Here is a 22,676-nt window from a genome sequence, read left to right as displayed (position 1 = left end):
AACTTAGAGCAAAGGATGTAAAGTGAGATTTGTAATAATCCCCCAGACATTCACTAAACCAAACCAGCAATTTAAAAAGAAAAACAGACCTACTGTAATCTCAATCCATACTGTGGCTGTGTGTAATCTCTCTCAGGCGTAACTGTGGAGACTGTAGGATGGAAGGGTAGTGTTATGACTTAAATAAGATTATCATCATGTCATGTCAGTGCATTCTTATAGCTCCAGGCTTAAACCAACCAAAAATAGAAACCCACAATATCTCATGTTTATACAGGGTGTCAGATCCTTTAACATTGGTAGTGGCAAGTTATGACTGTTTTATTACATTTCATAAAATATATTCAAATTAGACAAGGAATAGATTCAAAAGCAAATAACTTTCAACAGGAAGGGAAAAGGTCAGTATCTTTGAATGGCCAATAGCACTCTCTGGAAGCCCATTTTTTAATTCTTGCTCAGGGGTTTGCCTCGACCCCCATCAGTCATGATGTCATAATCAAACCTGTCATCCGTTTATACCCTGCAGCACTAAGACCCCAATATACTTCAAGCAAAATTCAAGTACTAACTGGTATGATGTAATTTTCAATAAAAAAAACCCCGGCCAAAAGTTAGTTAGGAGTTCATTTCAGGAAATCAAAGTGGTCAACAACAATTGGTCCGTGGCAGTTACATTATAGTAACAGTACATATCTGTGCTCTGGGGCTCTCCCTTCTTCAAACCTTGTGGTTTATTTCTTCTGATCAGTCTGTCGAGATCAGACATGAGTAAAAACGTGAACACACTGGAGAGCTGCTTTTCAGTAGAAACTGAAGTTGTAATTCTAACTGAAAGTGACTGACACTGTTTATTTCATGTTTAATACTGTAAATATGCTTGCTTTATCTATTGTATAAAGTGCTATATAATTAAGCGACTTGCCTAGAGTACCGAATTGCAAAACGTGTGCAAAGGTATCCACTTCACTATGATCAGATGCTTTCTTATTGGAATAGTTCGCCCAAAAATGCTGAAAATTTTTTTTTTGCCTACAGTATGTTGCGAAAAGAGGTATCCGGCCCTACTTGAGAGTAAAACTAAAGAGTAAATCTAAAGCCAAAAAATAAAATTCAAAATTTCACTTTTGGGTGAACTATTGTTTTAACTTCTGCTTACCGCTGTCATTTTTGTTCTATGTTTATTTTGTTTATTTTGTTATTGAGACATATTTACATATTCATCTAATCTCTGCTCTCAGCAGCGTGGGCGGCATCACAATGTTCACAAACAGTTTACCACTGCTCAGGTATTTCAAACTTCTTTTTATCCAAGTGAAGAACAAAAAAGAACTTCACCATAAGTATATTGGGGCCTTTACCAAAACTCATTGAGTTTCGTGCTGTTTCAGTCAGTTTCTCAGGTTCTTGGGAACTTTGACGATAAACTCCATGGGGTCTTTGGCCTTGTTGCTGAAAGCCCTTCGAATGGCATCCACTGCGTGCTGATGTGTAACACCTTGGAGGGACTCTCCGTCTACCGACACCAGCTCGAATCCAGCCTACACACACACACACACACAAAAAGAGAGATTTCTAGAAAAGTTCAAGTGTAGGACTTGATCATTAATGCAAATGTCTGTTTTCCTGACACATCCCTGAGTATTTCTGGCAGAACGCAGACAGGCATGCACTGTCGGAATGGCAGGAAAAAGCGAATGCTGCAGGCACAGGATGCCACTCGTTTCCTTTGTTCTCCTTTGTTAATACCTGTGAATGATCTCATCTGGCCTGCTTCAGACTGTGTGTCAAAGCTCTGCCAGTGGATGACATCAGCTTATTCTACTTCAGTTTTTCTCTCTGATTGTAACCTTTGGCAGACCAGAAGCACAGATGTTTGGGTCTTTCAGGTCAAAAACATGACATAACCATCAGCTCTCATCTAAACTCATTATCATACCTCTGACAAAACTAACAGCATAAAGCTAAATTAAATATAAGAGGGAAACAGTCAAATCAGAGTGAGCTGGACCAAATTATGTACACCAGTCTCTAGGTGTGCATAACCCAAAAGTTAAACACTCACACAGATGCAGGAGCGTGTCGTTGGAATTGTGTCTTTCCTGCCAGGAAAAAAGTACAAGTACAGCTGAGCTCACAAATGCACTTTAATTCAAAGTAGGCACATTTCCTCACTCACGATCTCTTACCAGGATGCACCTGTTTAGTGAACTCTCTGCACCTATCCTTAGCGGTCAGGGTCTGTTTTCATGCTCTTCATTGGTCAGAACAAACACTGTTGTCCTCTTATAGTGACATTCTATTTCTCTTTTCATTCTCACATAAATAAAACTGGAAATGTTTATTATTTTGGCTTATTTTCAGCTAAGATTGTATTTTTTTCTGTGAAACACAAAAGAAGATATTTTGAAGAATGTTGGTGACAAAAAAAAATCCACATTTCTTAAATGTGACATTTCTCAAAATATTTTCTTTTGTAATTGACAGAAGAAAGAAAGTCATGCAGGTTTGGAACGACGTGAAGATGAGTAAATGATAACAGAATTTTCTCGTTTGGATGAACTATCCCTCTTAAGCATTGCATTTAGTTCTATGTAATGCCCAGTTATATTTCATGTTATAATTTTTCACTGAGAAATGTCACGGTAAGGATATTAAATGGGATGAGGACTGCAATTCACGTTGACATTTATGTTCTTCATACAAGTAGGCTTACAATTTAGCCCACAACTTTACACGGAGACTATTCCAGTCATAGTGAGTGAAACACAAGAACACAAGAACTACTTAAGAGCATTATTAAGAGTATTTCAAAACATTATATTTAATGCAACACACTTTGTTTGTGTCCCTTAATGGTCATTTGGAAACCTAAGGTTTGTTTAAGCTGACATCCCCTTCAAACAGCACTTACATTAAGGAGACCGCAGGGACATCATCAGTCATTTTTGTATGCCATCTGCCTTTTTGACTAAAAATAAATCACCAAAGCATTCTATGGTTTTCAGAGGACAAGTGGAGTCATTTATCAGCGGATAGCAGAGTACATCACTGTGTGCGTGAAAAAGAGAGAGAAGGAGAAAGAAGATGACTCAGAGGAGAGTAGAAATCAATGTGTTTAGTGCTCCTACAGCTGAATAGAAACATATTTTCAGATTTTTCACCTTCTGAAACATCAAACCCAAATCCACAAATTTTGGGTCAGACAGTGCTTTTCAAAAGTTCCTTGCAAGTGTATTTATTTATTTTGATATATATATATGATATATTATATGATATATATATATATATATAACTTTTTGCATGAAAAAAAAAAACAATTAGGAATTGTCATCAACCGTTACTATAGCAACTACATAGCAATGTGATAGCGTGATGTGAATGCGACCAAAAGCATCATCCTAGCAATCACTCACAACACCCCATTGGCTTAGCAAATACCTGGAAAGTTATCAAGCCAACTTGAGGTGGCCAGTTTTGCACAGACAAAAGACCCCTGAACTTTTCTCCAGAAAATGTCTAAATAAAGTTAAATCTCTTTTTAAACTGAAGCCCTCTGTATTTATAAGCTGAAGAATGGCTATCAAGATCAACACAGCAGACTATAATCAAAATGGAAAAGAGAGTGCCAGACTCTATGGAGCCCCAACACATACACAACACCTGACCTCTGTCTGCCATGTGAGTCAACAACATATGATAAGAGGGATGTGACTTCAGACAATGTGTGACAGAAACATGACCTCCAAGGTGCTGGAGCATACTTGCCGCTCAAGATAATACAGTTATCAGTTAGACAAAAGGAAGCATGTCAACAGGGCGCTCCACACTTTCCCTCTTCAGGCCTGTTAATCTGCAGAGCTCAGTGAAGATAGCCGCTCTGAAGAGCCCTTTACGGCTTCAGGGTGAGACATCAAGTGAATTGAGTGGAATGTAAATTAGTCGTTCTTTGGTATGAATGGAATAGCCACTAGTCTTTCACACCATGTCCAGGTGGATGAGAGGCCAGAGATGAGTGGATGTTCTTTGCAACTGAAGGGTTTTGAGCCTGACACCAGATCTCCTGAGTGTGGCAAGTGCTGTTACCTGATAGGCTGTAATCGACAAGGATGTGGCTTCTTTTGAAAAACACACACAAAAGTACACATACACACATGGGATTCCAAGGTTTGAACCTTTTATGTGGGGTCACAGAGGTTCTGTTGGTATCGTGCCGTCACCTGATTTGACCTTTAGCCCTTATTCTGTCTCACTTCGTACAGGTGCAAAGACCTGGATATTGTTAAGACATGGTGGCAGATGATGTAATTCATCGATGATAAATGAGTTGCGCCATTTAAGCATATAAAAATGCCTCTGCACTCAGCTAACGTAACTGAGTGCTAGCTACAATATAACCAAAACAGAAATCAAAAGGCCTACAGCTGTTGATCATTACCAGACCCTCCTAATAATGACTGGGAGTCAAACACACTATTCAACTAATAATGTCAGGATGAATCCTACCAGCAATATCCTCATGCATTATTTGCAGCAATGGTATAAAATCTATTAAAAGAGTACAAAAGTAGATGTTAAAGTAGATGCTCCTCTTTTTTTTATTCCACTTTGTCTTGTTTGATTTCAGATTCAATGAGTCTATATGAAGTAGATCAGTTACCTTCAGAACATCACTAGTAGATGCCGCTCCTCCTGGAAAGATCTTCTCTATCTTCACCATTGGCTGCACCTTTGACTCAATCCCACCTGAGATGCTTATTCCTGCAAAAAGAATAAGAATCATCTAGCCATCCACATGCTAACGATGACTTCATCTCTCTCTCTCTCTCTCTCTCTCTCTCTCTCTCTCTCTCTCTCTCTCTCTCTCTCTCTCTATATATATATATATATATATATATATATATATATATATATATATGCAAGAAACAAACACTGTATAACCAATTAATCTACATTATTTATATTCTTATATTGTTGGAGGTTGTTTACTTGTATGCATGTAAAAAACAGAGCTTTTGATCGTGCCATAAAAGTAATAGATGCTGATTCCAGTCCAGACTAAACATATTAGAGATGTCAGCAGATGTCCACCAGCTGAGCAACTGTCATAAAGACAAATAGAAATAATAATGTTTAGCTTTCTCCCAGTCCATTATAGACCTGCTTGAATGGGACAGCACTCTATTACTGCTGGGTCACTTCTTGCACTGGGCAATTCACTGCCATCTTCTGGTGAGAAAAGAAGAAGAACTGAAAGAGAATCTCTTCTTTAATACTAATCTATCAGTAATTGTATGGTCTTTTTTTCCACAAAGTTCTTATTTCTTACACTGGCAGGTACACTACATTATCAGGAAAAGAAAAAAAACTAACACTGAGGCAGTATCTTTTCAAGGGGTACATTTTGATACCTTATTTTACCTCTAAAGGGTGCGTATTAGTAACTTAAAGGTACATATTAGTACTGAAAGTGCACATATACCTTTTACAAATACCTTTTAAAAGGTAACCACCCCAGCGATAGCTTTTGTACCTTTTTATTTTTAAAAGTGTATGGCATTGTGGTTCCAGAATGAATAGAATGCTCTGCAAATCTACTACATTTATAGGCTTTAGTCATACTATTATACTCATAAACAGAGATCTGAATAATCCCCTAACCTTAAATATTAAACAATGAAGGAGGGACCTAAACCATGTCTATGTATGGATCAAAATATAATACAGATATGAGTGTGGTAACATGATTTAAAAAACTGCAGAGCAACCTGGCAACCACCCAAAACACCCTAGCATTGTGGAAGCAACTGTTGGATAGGCAAGCTATATTAACATTTCATAAATTTATAATCAAGTTATTTTAGTCAGAGATAAGTGGGATGTCTGTCATTTGAGAAACATTTCCACATAAAGTCAGGACTCAGTGACTCCAAGTAACTCACCAAGGGACTGTTTGGTCTTAGAGATAGAAACCTTGGTTAATTCATACTCTTGCTCTGGTGGGGTTTCTTGGCTGTCTGAGTGACCATTCACTGGTTCTTTCCAGTCCTGATCTGAGCTGGGCGCAAACACCTGGGTCAGTGCGGTCCTACTCCGGCGGTGTGCACTCATTACAGTATACTTTACCTCTTTACCATTCTGGGATTTGTCCGGTTTTATTCTATGTCCATTCCTATAAGGGGATCTCCCTCGCTCTGGGACAGAATCACCTCTGCTGGGTAAAGAGTCATGGTGTGATGTCCTGGGGAAACTGTTGTCTCTTCTCTGGGGGGAGCGTGTGATGCGTTCCGTGCCGTGAGGAGACTCTGAGTGCAGCCAGCCGAGACGAGCAGGACTCAGTGAACGATTACGAAGCGAGTCTGTGATGTAAGTGTCTACTGGTACATCTAAGAGAGGTGTGAAAGCGCGAGGAGGAGGAAGTCGTCCAGTCGGTAAACCTGCCAAACGCAGCCGTTCCAAATCTTCAATGAGCTGCCGTTCTCTTTCCAGATCTTGCACTGGCTGAAGGTGGAATCCACCATGGTAATCTGTGATACAAGAGGATATTAAAACCATTTCTCACACATTCTCACACTTTTCACACTGAGTTTAACCCCAGGTTATCGTCCCTCTAAACCCCGCTTTTATTTTATGATTGATTGAGATGCCGTTTGACCAATGGTGGCGTGCGAGAAGGCAGGACCTAAAGAGAAAGGTCAAAATAGATAATGCAAAATAGAGGGCTCCCGCGGGATCCCCAACACAAATCTTGCAGTTTTACCTTTGTTGCGGGCGGGAGTGGGCGCTCAAAATATATAGTGTGGGTCCCACTATCCCTAGACTTACATATTTTACAGTCACTGTTATACACATTGATGATAAACACAGCTAAAAGACTTCCCGCCAGTTGCCATCCTTCACAAAACTTAACATCTAGCGCAGTTTTAGGTATGCAAAATGATTCAATACAAGCATTTCAGTCAAATGCAATTTATGCAATATTTCAAGACTTTAACCCACAGAGAAAATCATCCCATGGCAACAGTTTAAAAGTATGGTGACTGTAGAAAGCAAAAATCCCAATCCAGAAAAACCATCCCGACCAACAAAACCCTGCTGGACGCATTTTTTAAGGTCCAAAAAGAGTAAATGTCCGGGAAAAAGAGGACATATGGTCACCGTACCTTTTATGAAACCCTTCTCCAGAGGAGTGATTGCATTGTTTTTGCACTGTTATCCCTGCATCACGGTGCCAAACTTGTGCAGTGGGAAACATTGTGGTGTTACAATATCACGGTTAGATGCTTAACAATAGTCCTCTAATTACATGCCTCATATTTGAGTTTAAAGATGGTTTTGTTCTTACCTTTATAGTCCGAAAAGTCCATTCAGGGCAATATATAGGATTCTGTTTACACAAGGTTGAAATTGACCCCGGGTTAACTATTTCAAGTTTGAAAAGCCCTTTTTACACCAACTGTAAGTGTGGCTAAAATATCTGTAAAAAATTTGGTGCTGCTGGATGTCAAGGTACAGTATAAGGCATTGCCATTTGATATCATTATTTTACCACAGTACCACTAGACACAAATAAATTTATAGATACTATAAATAAATACAGCTGAGAATTCAGAATCAAAGTATTTATCATATAAATAGTTTAAAAGCTGAATTCGTTTACATCTCCTTAAATCAGTGCAGATGTTACGAAACCTCACACACACTTTCCCTTTCATCCAGAAATGTGAGCGACAATCACACATTAATATCCATTGAGTAAGCAGCGGTGTGGCGTTGCATACATGCACATCTCGCTCAGATTTCAAAGGCCCCTAGCACAGAGAGTTTTGAATTACTCCTCTGTGGACATTACAAAAGGAGCTGCCTTAAGCCTCAGACCTGCGTGGGTGGACGCTTGAAGGTTAAACAATGCAAGGCGCCTTTCTTGCATTTCAGAAACAACTTCCATTCAATAGTCAGAGACACATTGCAGCCCGACAGTATGGACAATGACAGCGGGCAATGTGCACTCCAAGGTTAGAGGTTAGAAGGTCATGCAGTGTCAGCAGCAGAAAGAAACAGGCAGGCTATAATGCAATAAGAGGCAGATTATCTTCTTTTGGCAGTGATGCATGTTCGGCCTCTTGCAAATGATGCATTTGTGTCCTAAATTGCAGCTTACAATGGAGAAAACTGCATAGGTTTATTATCAAAAAGTGATGGTAGTGTACAGTAACAAGGGTTTTAGAATGAGAGGGATTGTGTGTGTGGATTAAAATGTGTGTGTATGTGTGTATACGGTCAGACATTAATTTCAGAATATGAAATGGCTGGTTTAGAGGAGAATTTGTATCTTCTGGTTATATAATTTCCTACAGGGATCAGTTGAAGGACAATGCACAGCACTGAAAAATGGATGAGTAAAAACAAGAGAAATGAAGAAATAAGACATTCAAGTTCCCACCAGAAGGAGGTTACCTGGTATGGGAGTTATTAGATGGCGACGGGGTGTTCCACCATGACGAGGAGAACGCAGGACAGGAGACCTTACTGGGGACCCACAAAAACACTTGATAAATAGTTCACATTAACGACATCCCAGGATGCTGTTTGACAGAAGCTCAGTTAAAGTATTGTTGTGATTTCGTTTTTGTTATAATTCCCATGCTTTTACTTGAGTTGTCTTATTACTCTAATTTATGGAAAACATTAATAATACAAAATCAGTAGCTATCTAAACTTCTGACTGTTAGTGTATACTACTCAAACATGGCAGCTAAAATTTAAAAAGCTTAAGTTTCAAGTGAAACGTTTTTTTTTTTTTTACCAGAGCGGTTTTTTAGTATGTCATAGGCTTCAAGCTCAAAGGGCAAAACCATACTGTCAAAACGACCCAGATCTGTGGGAGGGATGATCATTCTAAATAAAAGAAAGTGAATGTTAAATTAAAACATTCCACACAAAGTAAAGTAAGTGACTGCATGAGTAGTGCAAACGCATGCAGGAGATACATGAATATATGCATTTCAGAGGCTGACATTTTAACACTCCTTACCTAACCTCCCTTAGCAGCAGAAGCTTCTCAGGCTTGTCCAAGATGGCCAGCAAGGGGCGCACCAGATCCTCAACCACACCTAGAAATAAACCAAGTTCAGTGATTTAGTCCTGATCATGTGAACTAGTCATCAGAACTGAGATTAGACAGTCTAAATAGAACAGGAGGAGATGCCCTAGTTCAGTGATTTAGTCCTGATCATGTGAACTAGTCATCAGAACTGAGATTAGACAGTCTAAATCTCACCAAATTTGTCTAAAGCAAGAACATTCATTCTAGCAGTTTAGGGTTTACAAACTGTCAATAAAGTACAGTACTACACAATTTTGAAGTAATGAAGTAATATGGTCTGCTAGTACTTCAAGAGCTTTATCAGTATAACGCAATGACTCCACCCAAAAAAAAAAGTTTTATAAACAAATTTCACTAATTTCACAAATAAATAACAAATAAAACAAACAAACAACAAATAAAAAGAATAAGTAAGCATAAAAATTAAAAATTAAATATGCAAACTTATAAAAGAAATCTTCATAAAGACAGAATTACTCTCTAAAAAAAATGTACTCAAGAACCAATAATCTTCTTTTCAATTACACCAAATAAACAATTTAAAAAAGAATAAACATGCAAACTCTTTTACAGTATCTCATGACTGCCGAAAAAAGAACAAAACAAAAATTACAAAAAAATGAATAAACCAATAAACCAGAACATATATAACCAACCCTGCAGACTTTTAGATGACTCACCCTTTTACAGTGTCTCATGACTGCCACATAAACTTTTTACAGTGTAATTTGCAACACACACCATGACTGCCACCACCTCATCCGTGTTGAGCAGCTTGCAGGCCACATCCTCCAACATGGCCATGGTCTCTGGGCTTGGGATGGGGCTGTGCTCCCTCATTCCAGGCCGAGTCTCTCTGGGAGAACTCAACAGGTTAATTATGGGTCGACCCCGCTCTTTACCTGAGGACACAAGTGCTAGAGTCAGTCTATAAGCTCTGATGACAGCAATTCTAATTTTAAGAAGTTTTGGCTTCTGTGGTTCAATGAGGAATCCATTGAAGCTTTCCATTACACAAAAGGTTTTTTATTTAGGAAAAAGATTAGATTATTAAAATGTTCTTCACAGAAAGAAAAAAAAATATTTTAAGGACTGTTTACTGTTCTAAAGGTTCTTTGGGGAGCTAAATTGTTCTTCTATGGTAGGGGTGTCCAGTCCAATCCTGCTCCTGGAGGGCCAACGTCCTGCAGATTTTAGCTCTAACCAGCTTCAACACGCTTGCCTAGAAGTTTCTAGTGAGTCTGAAGACCTTCCCTGTGTTCGAAATTGCCTCTATACTCTTAAATAGGGCACACATTTGAGGGGACAGGCATTTTTAGTGGTGTCTGAAACCTTAGTGGACATTATCAAATTCACTCATTCAATCCCACAATGCACAGCAATAACAAGTGTACAACTGATGTATGCTCAACAACTAGAGAATACCCATAATGCACTGTGAGAGTCACACGGCAAATGAATTGTCGCATTTTGCCAAAAGACATATTTCCATTGTGGCTCTTGATATTAGAAGAAAACTATTTAAGTGACGACAGGCATTTTTGGCATACATTTCATACTAATTACAAAAACAAATATAATTTACACACTTAAACACACACCACAGAAGCAATCTTCACAACAATATAATAAATCAAATCTGTCAAATTTAAGATAGCCTATCTAAAAACATTTTCTTCACTCTTTTACTAAAACCCTCATAATCTGTCATAACTATGGAGCCCCGCACATGACATGCAAGAAAAATCGTTAAATTGTGTGTTCCATTTACTAATTCGTTCCCTCAATGTACTAAAACGTGCACACTATTACTATTTCATTCCCTCGATTTGCTAAATCGCACAACATTTCACGTGCGAAATAGTAAATCGAGGGAACGCTGTAGTATATCATGTGCATGTTTTAGTACATTGAGGGAAAGTGCACACGATTTAGCCTACTATTTTTTCCACCCTACAAAGTCTTGAACCTGCATAAATTAAGATCCATAATCAAAAACCAAAAAACATCAGCATACACTAAAGCCCTTTGTTCATACAAAGTCTTGAACCTGCATAAATTAAGATCCATAATGCTCTGGCAAGTAAAATGACCATGTCTTAATTTAACCTGGGAAAAATAAAAATTGAATCTACACTGAATGTGCCATTTTTAGATTCAGAAGTGCCAATCTTTTTTCAATAGTTAACCATCCAAGCTGCTGAAAGTGTTTACTTTTCACATGACTAAATCATTGTAATCCTAAATCTAATCTCACCAATTTGTTTTGTGACTTTTGTAATTTTGCCATCCACTTACTAGATACATCAATCATCTAAGAGTTACGAGCATACTCAAAATGACATTGAACAAGTCCTATATCAAGCACCCTTAAACTTTCACTAGAAAACTAGTATATCTTGCAATGTATTTGATTTGAGCATTAACTTTCTGAAACACTTTCGCAAGCCATATTTACTCTGCTTAAATTATTTTCCAAAACACAGCCACAGATAATTAACTGATGTTCTATTTGCTAGGACACAACCATCAACCATCATTTGACTGCTAAGTCCTTTGCCTTATGCAATTTATAATTTGACACAAAGAGAATGGATTCTGATTAACCTATATATATTTTCAGTCAGTAATTCCTTCATCTTAACAAGCTCCTCACCTAATTTCTCCTGAATTCGTTCAGTCTCCATATCTGCGACTAAAAGAGCAGCATCATCAGCATATAAAAACATATTTCCCTCGCATGCAGCCTGAATATCGTTTATAATAAAACAATATTGGACCAAGTACACTACCCTGCAGAACCCCATTATTTACAATTTTACCAAACATATTCCTCCCACTTCTACTTTCAGCACTCTCCCTGTTAGATAAGAAGCCAACCAAGATTTTACTCTATGTGAATAACCCAAAACACTTAATTTGTCTAATAATATTGAATGGTTAACAGTATCAAAATCTTTCTGCAGATCCAGAAGAACTATACCACACGTTTCCTCTATCAATCTCTTTTCTAATAAAATCTGACAATATAATAAGAAAGTGTCAGTTGAATAAGACTTAAGGGTTGAAGCTAAACTTTGCAGGACAGTGGCCTTCAGGAACATGTATGGACACTGTTCTAGGGCATCACTGCGAAAACCCCTGAAAAAAGTGAACCAATTGCAAATATGTACAATAAATTGTAATGTTACCAAAAAAGACACTGGCAAATCTGACTGGCTGACAAGCTGTGATTAGCTTGGAGTTTTCAATGTGTTCTAAGTTTCTGACTCTGTGTTTTGTTGCAGTAGATACTGTATAGAAGGCAGCTTCTGTATGCAATTCATTATTAGCTGAGCAAAACAACAGGGGATGGACTCAAGGCTTCTCCAAGGGAATTAATGCAGAACAGTGTACAGTAAAGCAGCTCTCTGATTTAGCCTCTTTAAAAACTCATTATGCTGCTTTCTGACAAATATCTTCCTCAGCTACTCCCTGGTATCCACAGAGAGTGATCCTCATCAAAGTCTGATAAACAATTTGTGCACTCACCCGGTTCGTTATCTAAGTGTTTCGGGGATTTGGATCTTCCTCTATGTCCGTCCCCTGTCCCTTTGTCCTTCCTGTCTCTGGAGGATGACCTTTCCCTCCTGCGTCCACTTTTAAAAAGCAAGCTGACAAAGGTTTTGGAGCGCTGCAAGGTACTTCCCTCCATCTCTACCTTGTCCTTTTGATGCTTATTTTTCTTCTGCTTGTCCTCTGATCAACATTTCAAGCATAAAAATGTCAAAGAGTGATCTTATGACAAAGAAATTTGAGTTAAATTATATACTGAATAAATAAATGTTCATAAAGAAAACTTTAACATGCCCAAGTGATAAAATACATGTATTATTGGTGGCAAAGGTTGCCAGTTCAGCCCTGAGCAATAGTGACCCAGAAACTGGAGAGTTACTGAGATCACAATCCTGTTTCATCACTACTGTGTCCTCGAGAAAGTCATTTAACCCCAGGTCACTGCAGGTCGAGAGCACTTTTTGGTTGAAAAACAGCTACTCTCAATTCTCACAAAGTCTGTATATATACGCTGTATCTACTGTATAATGTATATTATCTACTGTATATATCTACTGTATATATATATATATATATATATATATATATATGGTATCACCTACTTTTAGGACCATATTGCAATTGCTATAATGTGAATGTTCTATTGCCTTTTATTAATAGTTTTTTTTTTTATACATTACATTTTAAATGTGATTTTTTTAGTACTGAAATTTTATGAGAAAACAAACAAGCAAAAAAAATAAAATAATAAAAAAATAAATACATCAGCATGCAGTACATTAATGACAATTGAGGAAAATGTACAGAGCCCCACGGATGACATGCTGGTGAAAAAATCAAGATATTGTGGCCAATTTGTTTCCACAGTTTGTTATTTGGTTCTTCTTAAATTGCATTCTCCTATCCACAATTTAACTAAATTAAAACAAGAGAACAAATTAGTTCAACCTAACCATGATTTAACTACAACGAGAGAACAAATTAAATAAACTTGGTAAAGAATTAATGAGTTTTGGGGCCAAATTCTTATTTTGTGGCCATGATATCTATTTTTTCTTCTACATGTTCTTTTCTTTCTATTTTTGATTTAGGGTGAAATACGACCTGGACATTTTTCCGTGAGATTCACCCAAGAAGAACTTATGTTAAGTTGTGATTGAATGTATTTGTTAAAGGCCACAAACCAAATACATACGGTCATTTATCTCCACAGTGTGAGGTATTAAGCCTGGATGATAAACAGGATGATATACACTTTACTGTGTGGATTTTTGAGCATACATTTCTAAAGGCATCAGATTCTTCAGTCTGAACCGTTAATCTTTCACGGGGAGATCCCATGCAGTAACGCTGATGTATTATGCATTCAACCAAGTTAATTTAAATGCAGAGATGCAATGGCAGAACACTGCTATATATTTGACAAACAGACCTAGCAGTGTGACTCTAAATGTCAACACATTTTCTATTCTGAGCGGAGCTTCCACAGCATGGTGTGTGCATCAAATAACCTAAGATCCTCATCACTAATCTGGTTGTGACCTTGGGCCCCAGCACTACAACTGGGTTATGAGTTACATCAGTGACACAAACAGAGGACGGCCTTGTGCAGCTCACCTCATTTTGATTAAAAGCCTTCTGACAGCCGTTTTTATCTCTTCAAACCAGCCTTACTGTACCTGACACAGTGATGTGACTCTGGGATCGGCGGATTGGTTTCCGAGGCTTGCTGAGAGCCATCAGGACTGCCGTTTTAGGGGAGTCCAGAGTCTCTTTATCCCCAGCAGAGAAGGTCCTTGTCCGAGATTTGGCAGTCCCACTGCGGATCACTGTGTCTTTTAACAGGACAGTTTCACCAACCGTTCGGCTGGTTTCATTGGTTATTACCCTACTATATTGTGATGTGGCGTCAGGCTCAAGCGGGTCAGTCTGCATGGCGGTCTCTATCCGTTCAGAGCTGGGCCGGCATGAGCGGTCCTCGGTGGAGATACAGACATCCACCATCTCTGAGCCGAATACAGAAAGGAACATGACCTGAGAGAGGCCACTGAGAGAGCTGACCGGCGTCCCAGAGGAGAGAGAGGAAGTGGACGAGTAGGAGTCTGAACCCTGGGAGGAAGAGGGCTGGCCTCCATTAGCCACTAAAGGGGAAAATAGAGACTTTCATTTAATATATCTATCTATCTATCTATCTATCTATCTATCTATCTATCTATCTATCTATCTATCTATCTATCTATCTATCTATCTATCTATCTATCTATCTATCTATCTATCTATCTATCACTGGGTCCACCTAAATACATTCATTTATACAAACAAAATGGTTTTTATGCATTAAATCAGATAGAAATAGCTTTTTTGGATAACAATTGCAATTTGCGAAATAAAATAAAAAAGCATAACAAATACAGCAACAAACATGGCAGCCAAAAGCCTCATAAATATTAAAGAAAGTCCTCATGTACTTTTACATCTTAATGAACAATATATCAATGTCACTAGTGTTAAATATGGACCAGAAATATATGAGCTTCTGTCCTGCAACCTAAATACTCCTGATTCACCATGATGTTACCAACATGCACAATCCCGGACGACTTATCTGAATGTGAACATTAAGATCTAATCTGTGGCTATTTTCAGACACTGCCATCCATATTAAACGGAAAACAGAGAATCAGAGAGCAATGAAAAAATCTGGCATGACATGTGGCCGGTTGGCATTCAGCTTTAATCTGGAGATGGACCGTCCCAGTGCACACCATCAATTTAATTATGAAAATTACGTTTCAATAAGATATAAGTGCAAATAAGTGGGTCGCACAAAACAAGCAATCTCTCCATTAATACTTAACAGATAAGATGTTAAATAGTGAGGTTTGCAGGTATCGTTTACATACATTTATTAAGCCAGCTGTACTCCGCCACCATCTCCTTATAAGCAGGATATCGGCCAGCCTCCTAGGACAGGATATTACACATGACATAATCGCAGTGAGGAAAGGAGCTACAGCCTTAATTATACTGCATGCAAGTTCAAAGTCCTATGTTAGAAAAAATTAATTGTACAAACTAAGTCTAAACAGCCTAAAATGACTTCAAACAGCATTTTCCACCAGTCAAGACAGGAGGATATGACCTAATTTCTGATGCCCCAAGTGTACACTGACCTCACTATGGGCTCTCATGAAGTCACAGTTAGTTTGTTACTAAACACAAAACATCATTAAGATGATGGTAGGAGGCAGTCTGATCTGCCTTGCAGGAAAGTAAGTCACTGTGAGGACAGTGACATCATTCAGGAGCTGGATTCGAACAGACTGCAGCACAGTTCAAAAAACATCCCTTTCTCCTTTTGTTTTGATCCTTGTCTGACATTTTCTCACATTGTCATTTCACTCATCACCAGCAGAGCTCATACTTACCACCACAAAGTGGCATCAATAGCTAACAAAGCAGGCATTTAGCAACCCTATATACTTAAAGCACAACTGCAGGCTGATAGAGCCTTGCCATGGGGGCAATGTGAAAAGGCCATAAAACGAGGCTTTCTGCTGATTATAACTTGATCCCCAAGGCCTGGTGAATAATGCACACCCGCTGGCTGTTTTTCACAGGTGGAACCTGAGCTCTGCCTGAGTAAAGCGAGCAACCAGGAATGTGACGGCTAAATGCCATCTGTCTGCTTTGCTATGCTTTCTCACTCCCAGACGTAATAAGAGGCTGTGTTGTTTAACATGCTGTGGTGGCAATTAATATGCCAAAGCAGTTTGGAAATTATTTGTCTTGCTTAACTAAAAACTAAAATTCATCTTCCTGATAAACTAAGATGTACACACAGATATAACATTTTTAATTTTGTCATTCAAAATGGACATTCCATACCAATTATTTGTAAAACTGGGGGAGGGGGTCAAATTTCAAGTCTATTGCTAATGTTTTGGTTATTCTCACCTTGATAGTCAGCATCACGTGAGTGTGACTCTTAAGCACTTCTACTGCATTGCTGTGTGTGATGTCTTCAAAACTCACTCCATTGGCTGCAAGAATCTGATCCCCCATTTTAATTCCATTTTGCTCTGCCAGGCCACCAGGGTCCAGCCTCATCACAAAATTAAACAAATCATCACATTAAAAAAGTTTAACATTTGATCATAGCATCTAGGCAACCATTGTCATAAAGTTGTCAGACATGGAAATGTATCCCTCAAATCCCCAGTCCTTATGTCTTACTTTGAGACGTAGATGCCCAGGCCAAACTCTTTGCCACCGCGGATGTTGAAGCCCAGGCAGTAGTCATCTGAGGTTGTGTAAAGGTGCACTATTCTGCGCAGGGCTCCATCTGAACTGGCCTCTGAAGGTGTGTGACCATTTTCTTCCACTACCATCCTTCGGTGGATCAGATCTACCTTCATTCGTTACATATATTCTTATATTTTACAAGCAGTAAACAAATAAGTGACAGGTTTGGGTTCAGTAAGATGTTAATTAATTTATGATTTTATTCAGTGAGAATGCAATCAATTATTTAAAAGTGGCAGTATATAGACTTTTAAATTGTTACAAAAGATTTCTATTTCAAATAAATGCTGTTCTTTAACTTTCTATTCAACAAAAAATCCTGATAAAACATCATGGTTTCCATAAAAAACATTAAGAAACACAACTGTTTTCAACACTGATAATAAAAAGATAGGATGAAGGATACAAGACGCTGAAAATTCAGCTTTGCCATCACAGGAATATATATATATATATATATATATATATATATATATATATATATATATATATATATATACATCTCAATAAACTAGAATGTCGTGGAAAAGTTCATTTATTTCAGTATTTCAACTCAAATTGTGAAACTCGTGTATTAAATAAATTCAATGCACAATGACTGAAGTACTTTAAGTCTTTGGTTCTTTTAATTGTGATGATTTTGGCTCACATTTAACAAAAACCCACCAATTCACTATCTCAACAAATTAGAACAAATTAGAATATGGTGACATGCCAATCAGCTAATCAACTCAAAACACCTGCAAAGGTTTCCTTTCATTGCCAAAGAAGCTGGCTGTTCACAGAGTGCTGTATCCAAGCAAGTTAACAGAAAGTTGAGTGGAAGGAAAAAGTGTGGAAGAAAAAGATGTACAAGCAACTGAGAGAACTTTATGAGGATTGTCAAGCAAAATCGATTCAAGAATTTGAGTGAACTTGACAAGGAATGGACTGAGGCTGGGGTCAAGGCATCAAGAGCCACCACACACAGACGTGTCAAGGAATTTGGCTACAGTTGGCGTATTCCTCTTGTTAAGCCACTCCTGAACCACAGACAACGTCAGAGGCATCTTACCTGAGCTAAGGAGAAGAAGAACTTGACTGTTGCCCAGTGGTCCAAAGTCCTCTTTTCAGATGAGAGCAAGTTTTGTGTTTCATTTGGAAACCAAGGTCCTAGAGTCTTGAGGAAGGGTGGAGAAGCTCATAGCCCAAGTTGCTTGAAGTCCAGTGTTAAGTTTCCACAGTCTGTGATGATTTGGGGAGCAATGTCATCTGCTGGTGTTGGTCCATTGTGTTTTTTGAAAACCAAAGTCACTGCACCCGTTTACCCTGCCAAAAGCAGGAGAACTTCATGCTTCCTTCTGCTGAGCAGCTTTTTGAAGATGCTGATTTAATTTTCCAGCAGGATTTGGCACCTGCCCACACTGCCAAAAGCACCAAAAGTTGGTTAAATGACCATGGTGTTGATGTGCTTGACTGGCCAGCAAACTCACCAGACCTTCTCTATTGGGTATTGTTAAGAGGAAAATGAGAAACAAGACACCAAAAAATGCAGATGAGCTGAAGGCCACTGTCAAAGAAACCTGGGCTTCCTACATCCTCAGCAGTGCCACAAACTGATTACTTCCATGCCACGCCGAATTGAGGCAGTAATTAAAGCAAAAGGAGCCCTTACCAAGTACTGAGTACATGTATAGTAAATAAACATACTTTCCAGAAGGCCAACAATTCACTAAAAATGTTTTTTTTTTTTTATTGGTCTTATAAAGTATTCTAATTTGTTGAGAGTGAATTGGTGGGCTTTTGTTAAATGTGAGCCAAAATCATCACAATTAAAAGAACCAAAGACTTAAACTACTTCGGTCTGTGTGCACTGAATTCATTTATTTTATAGTTTCACAATTTGAGTTGAAATACTGAATAAATGAACTTTTCCATGACATTCTAATTTATTGAGATGCACCTGTATATATATATCCATGCTCAAACAAACAGAGCCATATGTTGAATATGACACAGAACAACAGTGTTTCCACCTCATCCTACAAATGGTTTATAATTGTCTCTCCAGATTAAGTTAAGATAGTAGAAAATATTTTAATATAAATAATTACTCAGTAAAAACCCAGTGTTACACACAAGCACACAAAAACTTTCAGGAGGACCCACATATGCTTCTGTAATAAACTTGCTCACTCTACTAGCAATTAATGAAATGGCTGAGAAGACCACTGAGGTAACTCTACCACTGCTGTATGCTGAAACAGAAGCTGAAGGAAAAGATAACAAGTAAAGGCCAAGAGTCACAGGGTTTCCACCCTGTTAGTCAATGCAGGGGGAAAAGAGCCCAACACAACTCTCTGCTTATCTTCTTAGTTTAAATTAAACTCCATCATTCAGCAAATTTGCAACAAATAAATGCATAGAAAAACAGCATTTCAAACACCAAATGAAACTCTAAATGTTCAAGGACAAAACAAACTTTTCTATTATGAGTTGTCAAAGGGTATTTGGACAACCTCCAGGAGGCAGGCTTGTGGGAGACAGGTCAAGCTGCCATACAAACAGCTACTTTTCTTGCAGACTACTAAAGGTCATGTTGATGCTTTTAATTACTTATTTGTATAGCTATGAAAATAAAAATAATTGATTTTTTAAAACTTTTATATGCACAGATATACAATATCTCATGAGGTATGAGATATAAAATACACAAAAAAACTGTAATTGTGTTTGACAGCATACAGGCCTGATGATGCATCAGCCACAAAATCATCAGCATAGAACAATGGTTCTCAACCAGGGATCTTCAGCAAACTTCCAAAGGATGACTTAAAATTCTCTATAATTTAAAGTTTTTTAAAAATGTAACAACCTGGAAAAAATAAAAATGTAAACTGAGAACAGATGTATTTTACCCTTTAATAAATATTGTTTTTTATTGAAAAACAGTAATCAGATTTTGAATTAAAAAAATGAATCATGATTAATTCATTTTATTAACAGTTCATGTTAATAAAAAAGTTTGAAAACAAACAACAGTAAAGAAAAAAGCTTAGCCAATATCAGTGTCTTCAAATAAATGTGAACAGTGGTGCAGAAATAACATTAAAAATTATGTTCAGCCTGATAGAATGTGCTTAGCCTGATATAAAAACAAACAAAACAAAAAACTCCAGTTCAAATGAGCACATAAAATCTTTACCCACTTACCATGTAGTCTTCTCTTTTGAATAGCGGATACCAGGCACCTTCCCCACACGTCTTACTACCATGCGCAGACGATTATTTCCTGTCAGGACTTTTACTGCACTGCTCATAGTGATGCTCTCCAGACTTATGCCATTCACCTCGACCAGCTTATCCCCAACACACAGGCCTGCCAACTCTGTAGTGTGGAATGAGGAAACATTCACTTGAAACTCACCAATAGCTTATACATATATACCTTGTTGTAAGATGTAATAAATCTTAAATCTCAAATGCAAATCTCAGTCCTGTGAACTCATCAGTTGTACCTGCAGAGCTGTCATCCTCCACCTTGCTGACAAAGATTCCCAGGCCATGTTCAGACCCTCCCCGCACACTGAAGCCCAGCCTGCCATCCTCACTTTTGTCCACAGTAATTGTGTGGATGTCTTCACTGTCATCCCCACCTATAGTGCCCCGAAATCAAACACAAATGGAAAGTTCCTCTGAAAATAAATTCCTGCAAAGCACAAGTTTATAAATGGATTCTGTCAATGTTTTTGCTCCTTAGCAAAGTTTTAAATTTTTTTCTTTTTTTTCTTTATATAATATAATATAATATAATATAATATAATATAATATAATATAATATAATATAATATAATATAATATAATAATACATTCTTATGTAAGAATTTCTTTAAAAAACTAAACATTATTTTTTTTATTAGGTGTTTTACATATTTTTAAATGGAAGGAGAACTATATGGCATTCAGCAACCCCTTCAATTTTGTTTAAAAAGCATCACAGGATCCTGTTTGTGTAATTTCATTGTTTGATGACACTGTATTGTTATAGATATGGATCTGGTTGATATAGTCAAGCAGATCATTTTCATGCTATGGCTGATAACAGATACTATATAGTTTATAACTATATATATTTTTTTAATCTAATAAATAAATAAAACACTAAGAACTACAGTTAACCATTTTTAAATATCCAATATCAACTGATACTACTTACTTTTTTAAGTCAAATATTAGCCAATAACAAATACAGTACCATTATATTGTAATCCTTAAATGGAATAAATATGCTTTAGAAAATATTACATCAGCCCGATCTCATACAAAAAATATTTTATGATTTGGCGAATTTGTGTGTATTTATATCATTTGATTCTTTTGACAAATTGCTTTGTTCCTCTTTTGTATGACTCTTTGGATAAAAGTGTCTGCTAAATGCATGCATTTAAATTTACGAAAACATATCATTTTTTTTAAATAAAAAAAAACAAAACTAAGCCTTCATGTCCACCCCTTAACCTAAAGTGGCATAGGCAGATTGTACAAAAATGTACAAATGAGAGCGTACCAAATTAAACATATTTCCCACCAATTTGCCAAAACATAAAACAGCACTGAATTGCCATGAGAATGTGTTGGTTACCCGCATCTAGAACATGTCAAGGTGCAAATTATTGTAGAAGACTCACCATCGACAGGTGCATTGATGAGGATGACCCTGCCCATAGGAGAGGAAGATCTCACTCCTCTCTGGCGCTGCTGCTTCTTGTGCAGGTAGCGTGGTAGTGAAGAAGTGCCTGAGGGCCCTGGCTGGGCACTGGGATGAGCCCCATTCGTCATGTCTTTGTGTGCCGTGTCAGACGAATGAGCCATGGCAAAGTGCCGACCTCCCCTCTAACCCTCATCCAGGGCCCGAACTTCTAAAGGGAAGGAAGGTGGATTGGGAAAACTAGAGGTCCAGTGGGTCAATACCAGTCACGAGGATTACACTGCTGCAGCGGAGCAGGAAGAAGCTGCTATAGATCCAGCATTGTTCATTTTAGATTACAAGCCATATTGTGACTTGATTTCACAAGTAAACTGATCCAGAGGACACCGACATAATTATAATCATTGCATGAAGTAGCTGACAAACAAATTCTATTATCCAAGAAGTGGAAGAGCAAAATGTATCCTTATGTGCATTGTTCGGAAGAGAGCCTCACAAAAACAAAGGATGCATAATAGTGCCTCAGGTCTTTTTTTTGAGTTGAAAGTCTGCTGGTTAGAATGGTCCATTGGGCCGGAGTCCCTCCTTACTGCCAGTGGAGCTTTGCTTGGCAGAAGTCAGTCACTGGTCCTCCCAGGCCTCAGTGTCTCACCTTTACCTGCCAGTGATCCAAGACGACAGAGAAAGATCTGTGAGAACCCAGACGCCCAATGACTAATTTCCCATGGGAGGTAAAGTGATATCAGCAATTATTGCTTTCTGGAAAGCTAAGGGTTGCACTGTTTCCACAGCAAGAGATACTGAGCCGATGTGGAACACTGATGTGTTAAGATCTACTTATTAAACCTTTGAATGCATAAAGGGTGTTGCCTCACCAAAGTCTTTACATATATTCGATTACTGGTTCAGAAAAAAAAAAAAAAAAAAAAAAAAAAAACCTGAAAGTTTTTCTTAATGGATTAATCAAGAGAATTACATTAAATTTGGTTTGTGATTCTTTTATTTTCACTTTCAATTCAATTT

General features: G+C 37.8%; 1 protein-coding gene across 1 annotated transcript; it reads right to left on the bottom strand.

Annotated features, from left to right (window-relative positions):
* LOC109109563 (PDZ domain-containing protein 7-like) lies at nt 1-22,452 on the bottom strand. Its single transcript, XM_042768667.1, is given in 15 exon segments — nt 1-1,541; nt 4,661-4,761; nt 5,943-6,527; nt 8,458-8,529; nt 8,807-8,898; nt 9,035-9,113; nt 9,820-10,008; nt 12,638-12,844; nt 14,341-14,802; nt 15,565-15,625; nt 16,619-16,766; nt 16,898-17,073; nt 20,155-20,333; nt 20,464-20,601; nt 21,634-22,452. Coding segments are annotated over 15 exon segments (2,823 nt in total). The 5' UTR covers nt 21,818-22,452; the 3' UTR covers nt 1-1,391.
* Nucleotides 22,453-22,676: the final 224 nt, after the last annotated feature.

This window comes from Cyprinus carpio, chromosome A13 (assembly GCF_018340385.1).
Source record: "Cyprinus carpio isolate SPL01 chromosome A13, ASM1834038v1, whole genome shotgun sequence".
Taxonomy (NCBI): domain Eukaryota; kingdom Metazoa; phylum Chordata; class Actinopteri; order Cypriniformes; family Cyprinidae; genus Cyprinus; species Cyprinus carpio.
Note: the sequence above shows the minus strand (reverse complement) of the source record. Positions and strands in the feature narration are given on the sequence as shown.